At 33.5% G+C, this 22,517-nt stretch overlaps 1 protein-coding gene across 5 annotated transcripts in view; it reads right to left on the bottom strand.

Annotated features, from left to right (window-relative positions):
* Positions 1–822: 822 nt before the first annotated feature.
* The window catches only part of TRIQK (triple QxxK/R motif containing), a 103,315-nt gene continuing 81,620 nt past the window's right edge, over positions 823–22,517 (bottom strand). For all 5 annotated transcript variants that reach the window (XM_036830938.1, XM_036830936.1, XM_036830937.1 and 2 more), the window contains 2 exons: positions 9,501–9,586; positions 823–4,018 (listed from right to left, as the gene is read on the bottom strand). In XM_036830938.1, coding sequence (XP_036686833.1) covers positions 3,905–4,018; positions 9,501–9,586 — 200 coding nt within the window. In that variant the 3' untranslated portion in view covers positions 823–3,904. The remainder of the gene's footprint in view (positions 4,019–9,500; positions 9,587–22,517) is intronic.

The raw sequence follows: 22,517 nt of genomic DNA, 5'->3' as shown, positions 1-22,517 counted from the left end.
CAAAGAGGCACAATGCTGAATACGACAGCAGTTCAATTGTTTTAAATACATTTACTGACCCACTATAGATATTTCCACACTGGTATAGTTCTTGAAGTGACTCTCCCAGTTCCCTCTATACTTACCTGTATAGCTAAAACCTATACAAAATAGTAAAGTGTTTCTGTAGGCACTGAATTCATCTGCTACAATTTTTACTGTAGGTTGCACTGATTTTAGATATGGTGTCAGTGGAACAAAATCTAGCAAACATTCTATCCAGGCTGCATTGGAGCAATTCTAATAAAAGAAGGCAGTGCTGCTAAGGGAAAAGTGGTGAGAATCTCCCCAGAGAAGCTTCAGGTAAGTGTAAAGAAACCTAATTGTTGGTAAGAAAAAAATAAAAGTTTATCTTAGTCTCTGGCTCAATAACCTTATGTTATGGATGAAATACATTAAAATTTAAGTTTAATTTCTAGAAGTTTATTTCTGAAGCTTATCTAAAGCATAACTTGATCTACTGAATTATCAATGACTATATAATTTTAGAATCTGGAAAATATAACACTTTAGTTTTCACATAAATATAAGCATTATAATGAAAATTTAGTTTTATTTTCAATGGGAGTGAAGATTTAGACTAAGTTAAATTTAAAACAATGAGTATGATTTTTAACAATACTAAGGTGAAAATAGCATATTTGATTTCCTAGAAAAGAGCAACGTTTCTGTTCTGTAGCAAATTTAATGCTAGTTGTCTTGATCTTAAAGAGAACCAGGATTAAATGTGTATGTGTCCCAATACAACCAACGACCATAAATGCTAAATGCTGAGTTGATCAATATTGTGATTTTTAAGTTTTATTTATTAAATGCAAATAATTTTTGATCATCTGTTACATGCAAGAACTGTGCCAGGCTCTGAGAGGACTGAAAGAGATTAACTTAAATTCTAACATGCATTTATTAAAAATGTGCAGACCACTACACTACTGGAATTACAGAAATGAATAAGAACATATTCTCAGGATTTTGTAATACTTGGTTGGAGTGGGAGTATTTCACCTACATTTACAAAAAATTGGAAAAGATTGGAAAATCTTCAAGTATTTTGTCACCTTAAAACAACAGCAAACCTCATTCTGGTACTAAAATAGGCTTTTAGCACATTTGTTTTAAAAGAAATTCTAGATGAGGTTATATTTTTACAACATCGCCTCTCAAATGAATTTACATATTCTGTATTTTTCATGCAATATAAGAACCAGCAACCACTCAAGCTTCATTCACAGTATTCTATAGGCTGTACGTTAAGTCCAGCTGCATTAGTTGAAATTTCTTCTGCAGAAAGAGTATGTTAACAGATAGATTCTAACATTCTGAAAAGTCATTAAATTTTTTTTGTTTTTGTCTTCTGAATTACTCTGAGCAGTGAATTATTGGAGGGGAAAAACCCATGCCTAAAATTTGTATGGTGCCAGTCTCAGATTTATGCCAAATACCACTCACTATTTAAAAGTGTAGTCCCCTGAAACTGCAGGCCGGATATCACCTCTCTGTCTTCAAAGATTCAAACCAGACTTCAACTTGGGATTTCTCTACAGAGGATTGGCTGCTTCCCAGTTAATGTGAGCTTGAAAAATGTGCATTTCACGAAAACATTATTTTGTAAGCATACATTGTCTCACTTTACCTGCTATTTATTAAAATCAGAGTTTAGCCTTTGGGACTTGCCATAAGTTAATCAGTTAAGTTAGTTATGCTGTGTTTAGGCTAATATTAATTACTATCAGAAACAACATTTTTCCTCCAAAGAATACCTCAAGAGTAGAACAGGATAGTAAAGTTGTTTTTTTCTTTTTTTTCAGGGTAATGAATTTTCAAACATTTCCAAGAGTATAATCATCTATTTTAAATACTGTAAATTCTGTTATATCTCACTTGGATAGGTATCTAATAGACAATTATTACTTATCCTTGCATTTAAATTACCACTGAAATTAGAAATAATCTTTATTTTATATGACTGTATTTAACACCAGATGGGAGGGGAAATAACTAAATGAAGATTGTTCACATAAATGTGATAGGAGTGGGGGAAAGCAGTATTTCTTGACATGTGGCATGTCACTCAGGAAAGTAAAAGACCCATCATATCCAAAATGCCAGCTTGGATATTCTCTTGCCACCCACTTCACAAACAGACATACCACATGGCATTAAATGCTGCAACCTTTCCTAAAAATGCCACTTGGATTTGTCCACTGTAGTGAGTGTATAGGAACTCTTGGTCTGTCTCTTAAGTTTGTGATTTCAAGGGGAAGAATCCAGGAAATAACACTGGTTAAATTTTGCCCTCAGATGTTTGGCATAAATGATCTGTGAGGATACTGGAACTTTTGGCTGTTTTCACACTGATGAAATAAGTTATGCTACTTGAAAAAATTCTACAGAACATAATGCTACACAACCACATTCAACTATCTGCAAAAGTCTCAAAGACTATCTAGGATATTTATCAATACTTTCTTCTCTTGGAGAGTATGGAAACAATCTTAACATTTTATTTACTCTTTATAAATACAATGTATTTACTATGAAACACCTTATACACTTGTTGCAAGCTATTCATTTTCTATACATATTTATGTAAGGTAGTAACTAACAACTCTGCTGTGGACACATATTTTTCCATTTTCTAATCTTTATGTATTCATGTGTTATAAAATTATTTAAAAATTCCATTACCAGTAAAAAATACTGAATACATTAGTCGTTATACTCCAACAAATGTAAAATACCTTGAAAAATCATATAAACAAAAAACTCCATATGTGAGTAATATAAGACATATATTTTCTTCTATTACTTTTCATGAAAGGGTTCTAATTGATTTAATTCCCAAGAGACAAAATACAATTTTGTAAAACAAGTTTGTATTGTTCAGATATAAGAGACAACCCAAGAAAATGACTTAATTGATTTAATTCCCAAGAGACAAAATACAATTTTGTAAAACAAGTTTGTATTGTTCAGATATAAGAGACAACCCAAGAAAATGACTCTGAGTAGGTAGGACTTCTGCTATTACCCTTGTGTGAAAAAGACTGCACAATTAGACAACAGATTGCTACATATCTCCTTAACAAGAAGGGCAAACTGATACTGCAAGCAGCCAGGACAACATAATTAAAATAGAATTCCAAGTTTATATTAATAGAGTAATAAGTTAATTAAAATCAAGATCAACTGAACTTTCTATTTACACCAGTTCAGACAGCCCAAGAGGAAAGCAACTCTATTTTAGAGACATATGTGACTCTTTGAGCTTCTGTCATCCAGGTGCCATTTCTGATGGAGCACATGTGCACTGAACAGTTGGCAAAGAAGGAAAAAGATTACTGTAGATGTATGTGCAGATTGTCTCTCTAATGATATAAACTACGTCTGGAAAGAAAGCAGGGCTTCTCTGTAAAATGAAAAATTTCCCATGACTTTTCATTCCTTCTTAGGCTCTGAATGTGACTAGAGAATGTTTCTGTAAATGAGGATATATACTTTTACTTAGAATGTATATGGAACAAAAATAGATTTAGTAATCTGTAAGTGATGGAGTTATACACATAAATTGCCTAAGACATCTGAAGAATTTAGGATCTGTTTTTCACTTTATCTAAATGCACCATGAATAGGTTGCCTGTCAAAGTAGAAAGATTTATAAAAGTATCTGGTAGCACACATACTACATTACTAGGTAAGGTTCTTTTCTTGATATCCTATGCAACATTTTAAAAGATATTTCTGCAAACTGAAAATACCAGCAGAAAAAAATCAAGATCTTGCTGTCTCAGTACTTCAGAAAGTATTGGTCCCTAGAGGTGCTTTTATAAAATTATATCCTTTTCATGCATTGATTGCTGCTCAACTAATCTTCATCTGGTTCCAAATCAGGGTCAACATCTGTGGACAGTCTGAGATAAAAGAAAGCATAGAAAGCCAGTAGGAGGGCCAATATAGCTGCAAGTAGAAGGCCAACTTCCTGAGGAAGGAAAAAAAAGTAGATTTGAAATTCATGAAATGAGGTTGGTTAACGTTATCAGCTTAACGAGATAAAAAACCACAGTCTAGAATTAATAATCACATTCTTTTTGTTTAACACTTCCTGTCATTAAGCAAAGAAACATTTGTGCTTGACAATACCTAATATAATGGCAGGTACATCAGTGGGTATAATAATAGATGTATATTATTATTTTTATTTAAATTTGTGTTTTTCTAATAGTAAAATTAACATTTATAATTTTAATATATTTTCATAGTTTGGGTATCAAACTGTTGGATGTAAGCAATGTAGTTTGTGCCTACACAGTTTATCTTTCTCTATTTGAGAAAGAAATAACATTTGAGAAAGAAATAACATTATTTCTTGCTTCAATACATTTATTATTAGCTATAGCATTTGGACACAGATTCCTTTTTAAATTATCATTCCTTTTCTAATAGGAAGAAACTATTATAACCAGTTTCTAGATTATGTCTCTGTAAACATCCTTATTAAATATTATTTTTTTAAACTCATTTTTAAATTCTAAATTCTATAGTTTACAATGTGGCAGAACAAAACTAAGTACTCTTGGCTCATGAAGCATGGTATGATATAATTCACACAACTATGAAGGATGGTCCTGGATACTTCATTTGGTGATTTGATATGGATTATATTAATCAATTATGTTGATATAATAGCCAAAAAATTACCACATATACAATGGCAAAAATCATATTATTTTTCAAAGTCTATAAACATATACATATATATACACACACACACACACACACACACACACACCATGAAGGAATTTTCTCAATATTAACATACCATTTGGCTAAACAGAAAGAAGAATAAATAGTGCCAGTACAGTATCCTAAAGGGCTTAAATATTCCCTTGTAATTCCCACTTGCATATCACACCCCTTCCTGACATTATTTTATGGAGAAGCAATTTATTTGCACTTACACAAATGTAGTTTACATTTCAAAAGAATGCAAAATTAATAATTCAACATATGCTACCTAATAAACTTTAAAAACATTAGAATAAATTTGGTTTATAATCAACATGTAATTTTTACCTGGGTGTTGAAATTACAAATGGACATTTTACACAGATTTTTAGCTTTATAATTATATTTTTTTAGATTTGCAAACTATAAAAATAAATATTAATAAAAAACATGGGGTTGAAAGATTTAGTGTCAACTATTTTTGTAAGATTTGATTTCTCAATCTACTCTATCAATATAATGTCAAATTAAAGTGAATTTTTCTCTGTTGCAGTTGGAATACTTTGGCATCTCAAAAGGGCATGGCAGCATCAGACAGGTTTCATTTATTTTCTTGTATCCACAGCTGTGCTCCCAGACCCATCTGGTTACACAGCTACTAATTTTAAGAGGATGTAATAAACAAGTGACACACAACTGCAAACTCCATCTGTTCTGTACAGTGGACAAAAAACTGTTCAACAGCAGTCACCATTCCCATAAGCTTAACACAAAACTAAAGTTTTTACTCTTGATTAGAGTCTGTGATTCTCATCTCATTGATAATCACCTCTAATTGCTATTTTTCAACTCCTTCTTATCCTTTCAAACAGCTCTGTATCATCTTCATTGTACATTTTCAGAATATTCAGAGGCATGAAAAAGGGGTTTAAGGGTAGGAAGAAGAGAACATTCATAGAATACAACTTCAGAAGATCCGTTAATTCAATTAAGTCTATTCAACATACTTTGGTGTGGGGAGTGAGGCTTCCGAAGTATTGGACGAGGAGGTACAGCAAATCATTTGTTTCAGAATGTCCCTATTCTGTTAAGGAGATAAGTATTGTGGGGACTGCATGCTTGGAGGGTTAAAACTATGGTAAAATTTGAAAATACTGCTTTCAGAATTCTGGTCACACTAACCATAACTTAGAGACCTACAGGCATTTATGACTCTCCCCACCCTTGGCCATTTTTAGTTTTAGATCAGGAATAACAAAGAGAACAAAAATAATGCTTCCAGCTGGCTCATCCCAAGGGGTTGTTAGCAGGATCTGGTTGCCATTTGAATATTTTATTTATGTAACAGATAAATCAAATTTCTGATCCTTATTTTTTTATTATAATCACTTGTTTCAAATAAACTACTTAATAAACAAATATCGATTATCTTTTTCCTTCTAAATACTAGGAAACACAGGTATTTGCATTCTAAAAAATTTTTCCCTGATGTTGCAACTCTTGAAAAATAATCTTCAAATTGAACAGCAACCAAATAGTAAATATTAGTTGTGCAAATATTTTTTTTAGGTGGTACTCATTACTGGGTCATAAATTATGACATTTTGTTTATATTGGTAAAAGACACGAACTAAAAATAGCACCTCAATAGAAATAATTCCACATTCTGAAGAAGTGATATTCATATCTTATTCTTTTTTTTTTTTTTTTTTTTAAATTTATTTATTTATGGCTGTGTTGGGTCTTCATTTCTGTGCGAGGGCTCTCTCTAGTTGTGGCAAGCGGGGGCCACTCTTCATCGCGGTGCGCTGGCCTCTCACTGTCGCGGCCTCTCTTGTTGCGGAGCACAGGCTCCAGACGCGCAGGCTCAGTAATTGTGGCTCACGGGCCCAGTTGCTCTGTGGCATGTGGGATCCTCCCAGACCAGGGCCCGAACCCGTGTCCCCTGCATTGGCAGGCAGATTCTCAACCACTGCGCCACCAGGGAAGCCCCATATCTTATTCTGAATCATTACTGTTCCCTGAAATTTTCTATCACTAAACATACATTTATAAAAAAAAGCACTAGAAGCCCCTGAGGGTAAGTACCCTACTGTGTAATTTTTATATCTCTAATCCATGATTTCTCAATCATGCGATTTCTTGTAGAAATTCCTCCAAGACAATTGTGTCTTATTCATCATTTTTTCCACAGGTTCTACAACATTGTAATGCTCATAGCAATTTCTAAATAAATGAAGGATTGAGTCAGATTTATATAATTTATGTACAAGGTATATTAAAATTATGTAATGTTTTGAAAACTTTACAGCAATAATATCCATAATACTATCTTCACAGCAAAACTAAAAACATTTTGTAATATGTAGTATAGTCACACAAAGCAGACTTAGTTGAACTAGGGGATCTTTAGGCCAATGACAAACATCCAAGGACAGTCTTATTTATGCAAACCAGTAATAGCTAATTCAAAGAAATATTTATGTTAAGTGTATTATTTAAATCTTCTGACTATACTGTGAGGTAAATGGCATAAAATCCATTTTACAAATGTGCCAGTTTAGACTCAGCTAGATCATTGTAACAGTAAGAGGAGTCATGTGATTCTAGGCCTCTTTCGTGCTCAGTTTTATCATTGCTGTTATTTTTCTATTCCTTGCAGCTGTTCATATTTTCTGTAGATTTAAATTATTTTAAGAGCATAGCAATGATTCATTCTGAAAAATAAGTAGTAAAGTGATAAAATATTATAACATTATGGTCATCCTGTATTAACTAGATAAGAGTCAAACATGTTTGATGTTCATTAATCCTTAGTTGCTTCTCTGACATTATCAACATGGATAAAATCACTCACTGGGGAAATTAAATAGCATTAAATGGCAATTGCTGAAAGAAACTTCGTTATTTAAAATACTATGCTAAAATGACAAGGCAATCAAAGTTTGACAGGGCAAACTAATTAGTATGCCAGATTTGAAATGTAAAGCACCTCCATGGTTCTGATTCTAAAAAGTTTCCTATTATTTTAATGGACTCTTTACATAAATTTTCAAGCAAAGTAAACAGTGTTTAAAGATAAGGTTTTTGTTTTTCACAGGTTTGCAAATCAAAATGGTATGCTAGTTTATTAAAAAGGAGCTGTTTTTGATGTCAGAAACTTTTCTGTACATACTTTAAATCATAAATGAAATCTAAGAACAAATTTTTTCTCATAAAAGATAAACAAATTCTATATTGTTTTTAAAAAGACATTAGATTGCACTATAAGGTAGACTTATACTAGGAATATGGTTATTTCCTCAAGCTAAAACCATAGCAAAAATGATAAGAGCAAATGAAATAGAGGATATATACAGGAAAGTGGTATATATCAATAAATGCATGGCTGCAATATTTTTCAAATTCTAATTTGCAGCTGCTCTTTATACTGTGCCACAAGTGGAGTGTGCTACCCCAATATTCTTCTAACAAGACAAAAACAAAGCCCTGTATTGTGAAAGATAAAAATAAGTGACATATTGCTTTCCTGGAAAATGACAGACAGTGCTCTCATTACAAGAGACAATCATCAGGTAACTAACTGCAAAATAAGAAACTAACCACTGGTTTTAGAAAGTTTGTGTCATGGAAATAATTTTAAAGATGAATGAAATTTCACATGAAATTAGAAGAAACTTCAAAAGATTAATCATCTCTCTTTCAAACAAAAAGGCAATTCACTTTTTTTTTTTTTTTTTCCGTTAAAAACTGACACACAGCACTAACTGAGATTGTGCTGTGAAAACATACTGCAGCACACAGCAATGCTTGATCAAAATCAGTAAGCAGGAGTAAAAAGAAGGCAGTGTTTCGTGATCATAATAGCAAATTCTGGAAGACAACCAAATATATCATCTGGCAGTTCAACAGCTGTTACAGCTTGGTAGTAATACCTTGGCATTTGCTACAAGCTATAACTTAGAAAAATTGATTTTTCATCTGCCAGATAAAACCCAAAATCTCCTTTTAACATTTTAATATTTAAATAAAATATATGTACTAGTCACTTTACTTTTGCACATTTGACAGTAGAGCCGTCAAATTAATTTTTCTATTTATAGTTTATTTTTACTCTAAACACTTGGCAGAGTTGACATGGGTAATAATGTAAATGTAATTTTGTTGAACTTCATTGTGCTAGCACATTGGATTAACATCTGCTAACATCATTCTCAGTTGCTTTTATCCCTCTTAAGCAGTTAAAACACTGGTTTTCTAAAAGAACAAGTTTGGGAACATCATTAGAATTTCATCATAGAGAGTACTGACAACAAAAATAATACATGTGTAAAATTACATATATTAACGATCTAAGTATATACAATTATAATTAAAAGTTAAACAACCATAACATGAAACTTATTGCAAGTGAGAAAAGTTTTTGATCCAGGCCACATATATCGCTGAAGTGTTTGAACAATAAATACAGTAGCTAGAGAAAAAGTAAGTTGCAACTTTAAGTGTAACTGTTCCTCTTAAGTGACATTAGGTCTTATTCTAAGACCTAATAAAATCTTAGAATGGGAAGGATGTTTCTCATTAAGTAAATTCTCTTTAAAAGCCTTTAATCCTGGCATTTGACTTAGATTTTGAAATGTCATAAAACATTTAGAATTCAACAGTTATGCAATCCAGTTTTAGAAAATGAGATGGCATGCAATATAACAAATTTTAAAGTTATCAAATACAGGTACCTTTATGCCTATTGCTGTTTTCTTTGCTTCTGCTTTTAATTTGGTTGCTCGTAAAATAGGTTTGGTTTTTTTATAATCCTGTTTACCTAGAAAGAATAATTTCAGACAATGAGCTATAATTTAAGTTTAACAGCCATCTGAAATGTCAAAGAACCTTTAAATAGAGTAAAACTGGGAGACAAAGTTGCAAAGTAATTCCCAGTTATGGAAACCATAAACTGGTCACCCTAAGGTCAATTTTTCCTTCTCTCTTACTTTTTCAGGAAGAAGATTTGACAGACATCTTTGATTTGCTGTGCAGTGAATATCAGCAAAGATAAAAAATTCTTCTAGAGCATAAGATGTTTAAAGCAAAGAGAGTAAACCTTTAGAAGCATTTGGAGACAAATGCGGAAATAAATGAAATTACATAAGATCCCATTAAATAGGTAAGGTTAACTCTGTCTTCATAATTGAAGAATAACAGTTCATTAGAAATTTATTTTATTATGGATATATTAAGTATTCAATAATCAATCTGAGAAGTATCCTCAAAGTTTCTCTAAGTAAGAAACTAAAGACTGATCTGTAAATAATTAACTTTCAGTTGCTGAATTCTTTAGAAAAAAGTATTTAACTTTTGTTTGCTCTCTGTGGAGGAGAGAATAAATATGGCTAGATAAATGATGTAAGATAGCTATATTTAGACATTAGTTTCAATGTTCTTTACCACATTTAACAACCAAAAATGAACAAAACTGAGTTAGTGTCACCAAATGTGCTTTTTTTGTGTATACCACCTGGTGACCCCACTAATGAGTAACAAAAGACCTATTACACACCCTGTGAGGAAAACAGATTTAATAATAACAACAACAAAAGCATTGACTAGAATAATATACTTTTTTTGTTAACCAAACTGTTAGCTAAGAATTGGGTCAAATGAGTCTCAAATATAATCATATGTCATTCTGAGTAGGAGTTAACATTTGACCATATAATCTCTTCAACGATTTCATATTCTCCTATTTGGCCTTGTTGTTTCCATTTTATTCCCTTTCCTTTCAACGATCAATTACTTTCCAAAAACTTACCCCTGTAGTCTATCAAAATAATACAACTGCTAACTTTAATTTCCACATCTTCCTCACACTGAAGTAAATCTGAAAGCAGTTTATCTAAAGTATACCATCAAAATTTAATGTGCAATATATTTTTTAATGTGTTTGCTAATGATTCAAAAGTACCTTTAAAATTCTATGTAGATTTTTGGAATTAGAAGTGCCAGGGAGAAGTGAGACAAATGGATGGGAGGATGAAGAAATGCTATATCTGTGTTCATTAGACACATAAAAGTATTTATTTGGCTGAAGAGCTATTTTTTGTTTTTAAGAAGTGTGTATGCTATTTCCTTAACTGCAATGGTATAGCAGTCATTCTGGATCTATGAGCATGCAGCAGCTTAATAAATATTATTTGATGATGGGGTTTAATGATCCAGAAATGAGCCAATTGTAAAAATGTATACCAAATGATCTAAATTTAAATTATGGAATGAACAAATACAGAAAAATATTACTCTGACCCATTTTAAATTAGCAACATTTAATTTTGCTGAAAAAATCTTGACAAGTGTTCACTCTGATTTCACATCTCAACAGTCAAACTATTCATGTCATTATTCCTGCTGAGATATAAACAGTTCAGAGCAATGAAACTGGTGACACATCAAATGTCTCCACTCAGGGTTACAAAGGAAATTTCTAATGAGAATCTAAAAAGAAATTTCAGTATTATAGATTTGAAGCCAAGAAGTCATTTCTTATGTTATATATGCCCTATAATAAACTCTGGGTGCAACGGGGACAAAATAAACAACAAAAAAAGATTATCTTAACCAATCTGCTTTTTGTAGACATATGCAATATTCTGGATGATGTGTCTGTCATAAAGCAGATTCAAATATGCTTAAAAGAGTCAATGTTAAAGTGAGATTTTATCATTCTACTTCACTTGCCATTGGTTAAGTAATGTGCTCTATTTCAATTCAAGTCCTATAATCTCTTAAAGAATAATACTTCTAAATTTATATTAAAGTTGATATGAACATTTGAAGCAGTATTTATAATAAATAGACAGTTTTAAAAATTATTACACACCTCATACTTCTCCAAAAAGTGCATCTGTCATTAATATAGCATTCTCCTTGCTGACTATGATATCCAAAAGTATATATTGCAAAATGTGGTTTCAGTCTACTAAGTGAAAATGTTTACAGGGGCATTTGTTAAGTTCTTTATAACTAAAACCAGATCTCTCCATTATACCCAAAAAGATATTTAACATTTTAATTTTTTATGGCTTCAAGAAAAATACCTTTACCCACATGATTGTAAAACAAATATAAAATAAGAAGCTCCTGCCTTCTGAGTACTTACACCCAGGAAAAAACACATTTATGTAATCTAGATTTTATATGTAGACAGCTTTTTAAATACAATTGGATCTGATTTTGGTTATATCAATAATACAACAACAAAAGTAGCAATTTAGCAATTGCTCATGACATTTTATATGAGAGAAATTCAAGCCTACGAAGCCAATATGGGGCCTCAATCATCTCGTTTCTCTCTTCTCAATTACACCATTCATCACAGTTCTGTATTTTAATTTCCTATGACATAGTTTAAGTAACAAAAGCTTTCTCCCCAATCTCCACACTTTCTGATGGACTGATTTATGCTTCCTCCCTCCAATATGATCCTATTATATTATTTCATTATATTTTATTTTTTACTTATCATACAGTGAATATAATATATTTTTTTCCTTTTGGTATACAGTTCTATGAATTTTAATGCTTATGTATAGATCAGGTAATTACTACTATAATCAGGATATAGAAAAGTTATATCATTTCAAAAAACTCCCTGGCACTAATTTTCTAAACTCACCCTCCTTCCTACCACAATTCCTGGCAACCACTGATATATTGTCCATTTCTATAGCTTTGTCTTTTCAATAATGCAGCAACAATGTGACAAGGACTTCTTTTATTCAGCATAAGGCCTTTAAATTTCACCCAAGTTGTATGTACCAGCATTTTATTCTTCTCTATTGCTGGTTAGTATTCCATTATAGGAAGGTACCAGAACTTGTTTATCCATTCACTCATTGAAGTACATTTGGGTTATGTCCAGTGTTTGGCAAGTATGACAAGAGCTACTATAAACACAGGTATGCAGGTTTTTATGTGAACATAAGTTTTCATTTATCTAGGGTAAGATTGCTGAGTCATATGGTAAGTATATATTTAACTTTGTAAGAAATTGCCAAACCATTTTTCAGAGTGTTTGCATTCCCACCAGCAACGAATAAGAGTTCTGATAGCTTTGCATCATCACTAGCACTTGGTATTATTGTATCTAGGTTATCTAATTTTTTAGTGTACAATTGTTCATAGTATTCTCTTATAATCCATGTTATATGTGTAAGGTTGATAGTAGTGTACACTGTTTTATTACCGGTATTAGTAATTTGTTCTTTTTTTTTTTTCCATAGTCTTAACTACAGGTTTTCAATTTCGTCGATCTTTCTAAATAACAAATTTGGGGTTTTGTCGATTTTTTTCTACCATTTTTCTGTTTTGTATTTTGTTTATTTCCACTCTAATCTTTCTTATTTCCTTCCCTCAGATAGCTTTGAGTTTAGTTTGCTCTTTTTTTTCTAATTTTTTTAGATAGAAATTTAGATTATTGATTTGAAACCTTTCTTCTTTATTAATATAGTCATTAACAGGTATAAATCTCCATCTAAGTACTGCTTTATCATCATTTCATAAGTCAGCAAGGAGAAGAAGAAAGTTATACAAAAAAACACTTGTAGATATATTTACCTATGCAGTTACTTTTACTGGTGTTAACTTATTTTTTCTGTTTGTGGATTCTAGTAACTGCCTTATGTACTTTCATTTTAGCCTGGAGGACTTCTTTTAGTGTTTCTTATAGGGAAGGTGTACTATTGACAAATTTTCTGGTTTTGTTTATCCAAGAACATCTTGATTTCTCGCTTTTTTGAAGGACAGTTGTGCTAGATGTAGAATTTTTGCTTGATGCTCTTTTGCTTTCATCACATCATATATAATGAATTACTTTTTACTTTCTACTTTCAAGATTTACTCTTTATGTTTGACTTTAAGCAGTTTGACTATGATGTGGCCAGGTGTGGATCTCTGAGTTTATCCTTCTCAAAATTTTGTGAGGTTCTTGGATATACAAATTATAGTTTTTCATCATATTTCAAGAAGGTTTTTATCTTTTAAATATTCTTTTGACACTCTCTCTTCCTTTTCTCATTCTGGAACTATTATTATGCATAGACTGGTATGCTAGATAGAGTCCTATAGGCATCTATGGTTCTGTTCATTTTTTGTCATATCTCATTCATTATTTTTTATTCATGTTCCTCAGACTGGATAATCTCAGTTAACCTCTCTTCATGTTCCCTGTTTCTCCTATAAGTTCAAATCTACTGTGAAGCCCCTCTAGTGAAATTTTTATCTTGGTTATTATATTTTTTGAAGCCCAGAATTTCTATTTTTTATATACATAATTTACATTTATATAATAATATTTTCAATTTGTTGATACATCATTCTCATACTTTAATTCTTTAGACATGGTTTTATTTTTTGAACATATTTTAAATGGCTGATTTAAAGTCTTTGTCTAGTAAGTCCAAGGTCTGAAGTTGCTTAGAGATGCTTTCTATTCTTTTTCTGTGTATGGACCGTAATTTGCTGATTTTTTGGTGTGTTTCATAATTTTTGTAGAAAACAGTTTTCTACAAAATAATGTTATTTAGCAACAGTTAAATAACATAATGTGGCAACTCTGCCAAACAGATCTTCCCTAGGATTTGTTGTTGCTGCTCTTTGTTCTTCTTTTGTTGGTGTTACTGTTTGTTTGTTTAGTGACTTTTATGGTCTAATTCTGTAGAGTCTGTATTCTTTGTTATATGGAGTCACTTAGCTTAATGTTCATCTAATAACTGGACAGGTATTTTCTTAAATGTCTTTAACCAGTAAATCTTCCAGGTTTGTTGAACAGGTGTTCCATACTTTGACAGGACTTCATAGTTCTGCGTTAGCCTTCACTTCCTGCTAGCTTCCTCAAGGTCAGCAAAAAGTGAGAGCTTATGGCCTTTCCAGGTCTTTACTGGACATGGTATAGTCCTGCACAGGTTCATGACTTTCTAGATTCCCAAGAATCTATGTCAGGGATTTAAAAAGGCACTATGAACATCTCATTGCCCAGTTTTAAAAACAATTTTAGGTCAGCCTTATGCTAGCCCCAACTAGTAATGCTGCCTCAGGTAGTCGTGATGTTAAATGCTTGCCACTGATTGTTTTTGCCAAATGCCATCAGGAAAGGACTCTTCACACAGAATGAGCTCTAAGTCAGGTCAAATCAAGACAACTTCTGCGAATGGGGATTTTCAGTGAGCTCCCAGATACGTCAAATAGTGACAGTTCTCAGAGGATGGGATTTGGGGTAGCTCCAAACCCATTCTGCCTCTCCAGTGACTGTAGGCTGCTGTTTTTCATGACTACTATTGTTGCAAAGCTGAGGAGAGGAAGATAGGATTAAGGCAAGTTGAACAAAACAAAGGTTGATGTTCTTACTCAGAGTTAGCTGTTTTTCTCAAATAAACACTCTTTGCACTGTTTTAATTTTTTCGAAAATTTGTAGATTTCTGAAAAAGTTGATTTTGACAATTTTTGTCATTCTTCTTGCTTTTATAGAAGAGCAGACTTTTGAGGTCCTTACTTTCCATTTCCTTTTACCTTTAATCTCATTATATTTGAAGTGAATTTCTTATCTACAGCCTATATTTATGTCAGTTTATAAAATTTCAACCTGAAAATCCTGTCCTTTCATTGGTATGTTTAAACATATACATTTAATGAAACTATTAATGTATTTTTATTTAGGTCTACCATTTTATCTTTGTTTTCTTTTTGTTTGCTTTGATTTGTTTCTGTTTCACTTTTCATGCCTTTTTAAGTTATATGAACATTTTTTAATATTTTGTTTAAATCATATATTGTATTTTGATATATCTCTTAGAATAATGTTTCAATAGTTTCCCAAGAGATTATAAAATATACATTTAACTTTTAAGAGTCTAATTCAAATCAATATTTTATTGAATTTCCTATTTTTAAAGATATTCTACATTTAAAAAAAATTTAACATGCACAATCCAATACATTTCACATTCTAATATAATGGAAACAAGCAGTACATTGCTTTGCAGTGCTAGTTTTACTAGTTGTTGTTTATCTCTTCTGACCTTGCTGTACTTATATTTGATCTTCTTGGACATGTGTCATAGGTTAGGAAAGTTGTTTCTATACAGTTGACTTTTAATAGTTCAGGACTTTAAATGTCCACAGACAAAGAATTATACAAGTGAATATACTATTGTAGCACAGATGCATTTTCCTTAAAAATGCTAGACAAGATACTGGTGTTCCTATTTGATGCATGTTCTTATTATAGCTTAACTGTTTTGCAATAAAAAGTGAAAGGCACATACATAGTTAGAAGGACTATTATACTTTGGTTACTGAAACTTTATATTCATGATAAAAACTGCAGGTTATCCTTAGATAATACCTGTGTTTTAGTTCTGGAATAACATTTCTAACTACTCTTCTCTAGAGTTTTGTGTTCAGTTTAGTTGAAGAGTATCCTTAAATTGCTAGATCTGTACTATTAAAAAGTTACATTAATATTTTAACTATTTATTTGTATTAATAGAATTTTCTTGATACTGTAAAACCAAAACAAAGTACAGGAATAAAACAAAGTTCAGGTTGATAAATGATGACAAATGTCACTCTTAATCCTCAATCTCAATTACCTTCATCAAAACAGCCATAACATTCTGTTTGATTTTCTCTAAAATAACTACATATTATATCTTAAACTTATGAGACATATTTATAATAACGAAATGCCACCTTTTGTATGTTTAAAATAAAGTTGCAAAATTAATATTCTAGTAAAAATTCCATGATATGGAAAACTGTTTTTATGGCTTAGTAAGAATATAAATTCTATTATCCATTATGTATAGGTCTTAATAATAAATATATATTTAGATGACTGCACTATTAATATTGCCAATACAAATAGAAAATTTCTCTGAAATCATGACATCGAAAGTTAAAATTCCTTCAATACAATCTGAGATTCTTAATAGAGAGTGTGTGTTTCTGTCAATATCTCATTATAAAGCTTCTCCCTTTGCATGTAAAATCCAAGATCATTTTGGGGAAGAAATATAAAAGGCCTTCCCCAAATATGCTAATGATACAGCTAAGTAATGCACTTGGAACAATAAAACATATTAACTTTCATGTTAATGCCTGGACTTACTATAACTTATATAAGGGAAAAATACACTTAGAATGTGTGAACTTTGCTATTTATTCTATAATAGAATTTAGTAATTTTTTTTTCAAAATTAATCTGGACTTAATGCTGAAAACTGGGCATTTCAAAATAAGAAACATTAAAACTTGCATTTTCACACAGGAAATCTGTACTATAAAATTGCTCTTTGAACAAATATTAGCAACTGATTATCAAACCTCTATGAGTATATACACATAGTTATTGAGTACATTGTGAAATCTCTGACATAAGGTTACTTTGGCTAGCAAGTAACAAAATATTGTTATCCATAAGGAAACAAAAAAGTTATACCTATGTGTTTATATATCTATATATAGATATATTATTACTACTATTATTATTATTAGTTTCACCTGTATGCAAGCTCTTAATTGCATGAGACATTATTTTTTATGGTTAGCAGATAAAGTTGCTAGAATCTCTGAGAATAGTATTGTAAGTAGTATAACATCAGGACATATAACCAATTACAATTTTTCTTAGTTAACCTTGTGCCTAAGCATAATTGAAAATGTTCACTTATGGTCATAAGAATTCTTATATCTTATTTTCTTAAACAGTGCTTTCATTCATTCATTAAAAATTATTGAGCACTTACACTATATAGAAACAGTGTTCAAGGTACTGAAAATAAAATAGTTTGGCAAAACAGACCAAATGCCTATTATCTTCAACCTTGTAAAAAGATGGATAATAAGCAAACAAAAATAATGGTTCAATTTGCCAGGTAATGAAAAGCACTAAAAAGAAGTATACATTTGGCAAGTGGCAGAATACAAAGGAGAGAGATGTATTGTTTCAGATAGAGCGGTTAGGGAAGGCCTTGTTGGTAATATCACTTGACATTATCATTTGATGTCACTTAACCAGATACTTGAATGACGTCAAGGAGGAAGTCATGTGGATAACTGGTGGAAGCAATTCCAAATATTGGGAACATATTGAGTATAAAGAGTCAGAAAACACTAACTTCTGTAGGAGGCCAAAATGTCACTGAAGTCTCCCAAGTCAGAAAGAGCTTAATAGGTAATAAAAGTAAAAAGTTCAATTTCTGATGTCAGGCTCAGTGGTCCAGAACCAACTGTCAATATCTGAATATATAGGCTCAAATGATAACCTTTGAAATAGGCAGGATCTTCAGCTTGGTTCCCTGATATGTGATGTGAGAGCTTTTGAAAGTAAGAATGAAGTAGAAATATTAATCTCCTTGCTTACTAAAATGGTAAATCAAAGGGGATGCATACTCCTGGAGAAGTTTCAGAAACTGAGTATATCATCAAAAACGAAATATGCAGTTACACTGATTATTTTCGCAGATCTATTTATTTCCTCACTGTGGCTAGTTGGTCTTGGAGACTGAGTACAATTAAACATAAACTTATGGTAGAATTTTTTTACTGTACTTACTGTAGCAGAATATAAATGTCCTTTGCACATGGTCACAACTAGGTAATTAATCTAGCCAATGCATCTTTCTAAATTCTGATCACAGATACCACAAGAGACTATCTGCCTTTACTGGAAGGGACAGCAGTATACTTACAAACCTGCTTTTAAACTATATCAACTCTCCATCTAATGCTATAATCTGATTCCAATAGACTAACTGCCTCACCAACCTGCAATATATCACAATGACAATAAGACATAAGCCCTGAAGAAGATATGAAAACTGCCTGAGATGCCTCATTCATATCTGTATCTATATCTATACCTATCTATATCTATATCTGGGAGAAGAAAGAACATTCTGTCAAAAATACAGAGACTTATCAACTAAATCTGACTCATGGAAGTCCACTGATTTAGAGCATGTCAAGATTATCTCCAAGAAGAAAAGGTCAACTCGCTGAGCTTTGTGCTCTATCTACCATTAAGAAGGGAACATAGGTACAACTTCTTAAGAAATTGGCATTACTTGATAATGTCACATATCCATACCTATAATCCAACATTTTTCTACTGGGTATATATTGTAGAGAAAAACTCTTGCACATGTGAACCAAAGAACAGACATGTCTGAAAATATTTATAGAATCCTCATAATAGCATTCATAGGAAAAAAAACTGAGAATCATGCAATTGTCAAAATGAGTAGAATAGATAGAAAAATATTGGTATAGTCATATAATGGAATGCTATAATGCATAGAAAATGAATGAACTATATTAACATTCATCAATAAGAATAAAACTCAAAAATATGTTCAATAAGAGCAAGTTACATAACAATATATACAGCATGATTTCATTTATATAAAATTCATAAACTAAAAAAATATATTGTTTAACACATATCTAGGTAGAAAATTCATAAAGGGAATGAATACAAAATCAAGATAGTGGTTATCTCTCACAGGTATAGAGGCATAGAGGGTGTAGCAATTGGGAAGGTGCATAAAGAGGCATCTAAGCTACTGGTATATGTCTAATATTTAACCTAGGTGATGGATACATGGTTGCTCATGTTGTTAATTTTTTTTTTTTTAAAGATTTATTTTATTGATTGATTGATTGCTATGTTGGGTCTTCGTTTCTGTGCTAGGGCTCTCTCCAGTTGCGGCAAGCGGGGGCCACTCCTCATCGCGGTGCGCGGGCCTCTCACCATCGCGGCCTCTCCTGTTGCGGAGCACAGGCTCCAGATGCGCAGGCTCAGTACTTGTGGCTCACGGGCCCAGTTGCTCCGTGGCATGTGGGATCTTCCCAGACCAGGGCTCGAACCCGTGTCCCCTGCATTGGCAGGCAGATTCTCAACCACTGCACCACCAGGGAAGCCCCCTATTTTTTTAATCTACATGCATATTTTATATATGTAAAGAACCTGAAAAGCTGCTAAGACATGGTACAATAAAAGGTTCTCCAGTAGATTGCTGTACAAGCTCCTCTACTTCTTAGAACTCATGACATGGCATAGTCAAAGGAGCCTGAAGTGCTTTAAACTAACTGAGACATAGAAACAAGCCTTTAGCAAGTCCCAATTAAAAAGAAGTGGCAGTCTCTAGGGTTTTGGAACAACGCCATACATCCTTCAACAGGTAACAGCTGCTAAGAAACAACTCCTGGATTGCTACCAAGCTCTGATGAAGACTGACTACCTGGTCACGAGACTCAGGGACCATCTGGCCTGAGCTACCAGTCATGAATTGGGGGTTATCTAATTCAACAAATCATAAAATTGTGTGTACTGTTTTAGTAGTTAAAAAATAATGTATGTGGATGGTTCATTATAATATGCTGCACCAACTGGAAGTATACTGCTATCTTTGGAGGTGGTCCTAAAACACAATTTATAAGGGAAATCCTCCCAGTGCCCAAAGTTTAAGTAGTACATTTTGTTGTGTACTTTACCTAGAAAGAGAGGTAACCTAAAAAAATACACAATATTAGTTTTCCTGAATTGGAAGCTGAGTCTGCTACCCAGTCAGTTTGGATTATTCATGCCTACGAGTAAACAGTAAAATGGGGACTCACAGTTTTGGCTGGGATAATTGATGCTGGTTATCAAGGAGAAAATGGTTTGTTAATACGTAGTGAGGGCCAAAATGAATATGGAAAGACGTGAAGGAACTCCTTGGTTAATCCCATGTACTACCATGACCAATGGTAGAATTTAATGAAATTTATATACAGTCAACTGTAATCTAGAAATGATTTAAAGTATACAGGAAGATGTGCGTAGGTTATACACAAATAGAGTTGACCCTTGAAAAATGCAGGGGTGGGGCACTGACCCTCTACACAGTCAAAAATCTAGTACAAATTTATAGTCAGCCTGCTGTATCTCCAGTTCCACATCCATGGATTCAGCTAACCCAGGATCTTGTAGTACTCTAGTATATATTTATTGGGAAAAAAAAGTGTGTGTATAAGTGGGCCTGAGCAGTTCAAACTCATGTTGTTAAAGTGTCAACTGTATTTCACCATTTTACTTATATAAGGGACTTGAGTATCAGGATTTTGGTATCCATGGGGGTCCTGGAACCAATCTCCCATGGATACCAAGGGTCAACTGTGTGGTATATAAATATACATCTAGAAGAAGCCCCATTTGGAAGATGGCAGAAGAATAAGATGTGGAGATCACCTTCCTCCCCACAAATACATCAGAAATACATCTACGTGTGGAACAACTCCTACAGAACACCTACTGAAGGCCGGCAGAAGACCTCAGATGTCCCAAAAGGCAAGAAACTCCCCACATACCCGAGTAGGGCAAAAGAAAAAAGAAAAAACAGAGACAAAAGAATAGGGATGGGACCTGCACCAGTGGGAGGGAGCTGTGAAGGAGGAAAGGTTTCCACACACTAGGAAGGCCCTTCACGGGCGGAGACTGTGGGTGGAGGAGTGGGGAAGATTTGGAGCCATGGAGGAGAGCGCAGCAACAGGGGTGCAGAGGGCAAAGTGGAGAGATTCCCGCACAGAGGATCGCTGCCAACAAGCACTCACCAGCCCAAGAGGCATGTCTCCACACCCACTGGGGCGGGCGGGGGCTGGGAGCTGAGGCTCCGGCTTTGATCAGATCGCAGGGAAAGGACTGGGGTTGGCTGCGTGAACACAGACTGAAGGGGTTAGTGCACCACGGCTAGCCGGGAGGGAGGCCGGGAAAAGGTCTGGAATTGCTGAAGAGGCAAGAGACTTTTTCTTGCCTCTTTGTTTCCTGGTGCGCAAGGAGAGGGGATTAAGAGTACTGCTTAAAAGAGTTCCAGAGACGGGTGTGAGCTGCGGCTATCAATGTGGACCCCAGAGACGGGCATGAGATGCTAAAGCTGCTGCTGCAGCCACCAAGAAGCCTGTGTGCAAGCACAGGTCACTATCCACACCTCTCCTCCTGGGAGACTGTGCAGCCCACCACTGCCAGGGTCCTGTGATCCAGGGTCAACTTCCCCAGGAGAACACATGGTGCGCATCAGGCTGGTGCAACGTCATGCTGGCCTCTGCCACCGCAGGCTCGCCCTGCACTCCGTACCCCTCCCTCCCCCACCGGCCTCAGTGAGCGTGAGCCCCCGAAGCAGCTGTTACTTTAACCCCATCCTATCTGAGTGAAGAACAGATGCCCTCAGGCGACCTACACGCAGAGGAGGGGCCAAATCCAAATCTGAACACCAGGAGCTGTGCGAACAAAGAAGAGAAAGGGAAATCTCTCCCAGCAGCCTCATTAAATCCCAGCAACGGATTAAATCACCACAGTCAACTTGATGTACCCTGCATCTGAGGAATACCTGAATAGACAACGAATCATCCCAAACTGAGAAGATGGATTTTGGGAGCAACGAGATATATATATATATAATTTTTTTTCCCATTTTCTCTTTTTGTGAGTGTGTAGGCGTATGCTTCTGTGTGTGATTTTCTCTGTATAGCTTTGCTTTTACCATTTGTCCTGGGTTCTGTCTGTCCGTTTGTTTTAGTTTGTTTGTTTGTGTTTTTGGTATAGTTTTCAGTGCTTGTTATCATTGGTGGATGTGTTTTTTGGTTTGGTTGTTCTCTTCTCTCTTTCTTTTTTCTTAATTACTTAAAAATTTTTAATAATTAATTTTTGTTTTTATTTTAATAAC

Source organism: Balaenoptera musculus, chromosome 17 (genome assembly GCF_009873245.2).
Source record: "Balaenoptera musculus isolate JJ_BM4_2016_0621 chromosome 17, mBalMus1.pri.v3, whole genome shotgun sequence".
NCBI lineage: Eukaryota > Metazoa > Chordata > Mammalia > Artiodactyla > Balaenopteridae > Balaenoptera > Balaenoptera musculus.
This window is presented reverse-complemented; position numbering and strand designations above follow the sequence as displayed.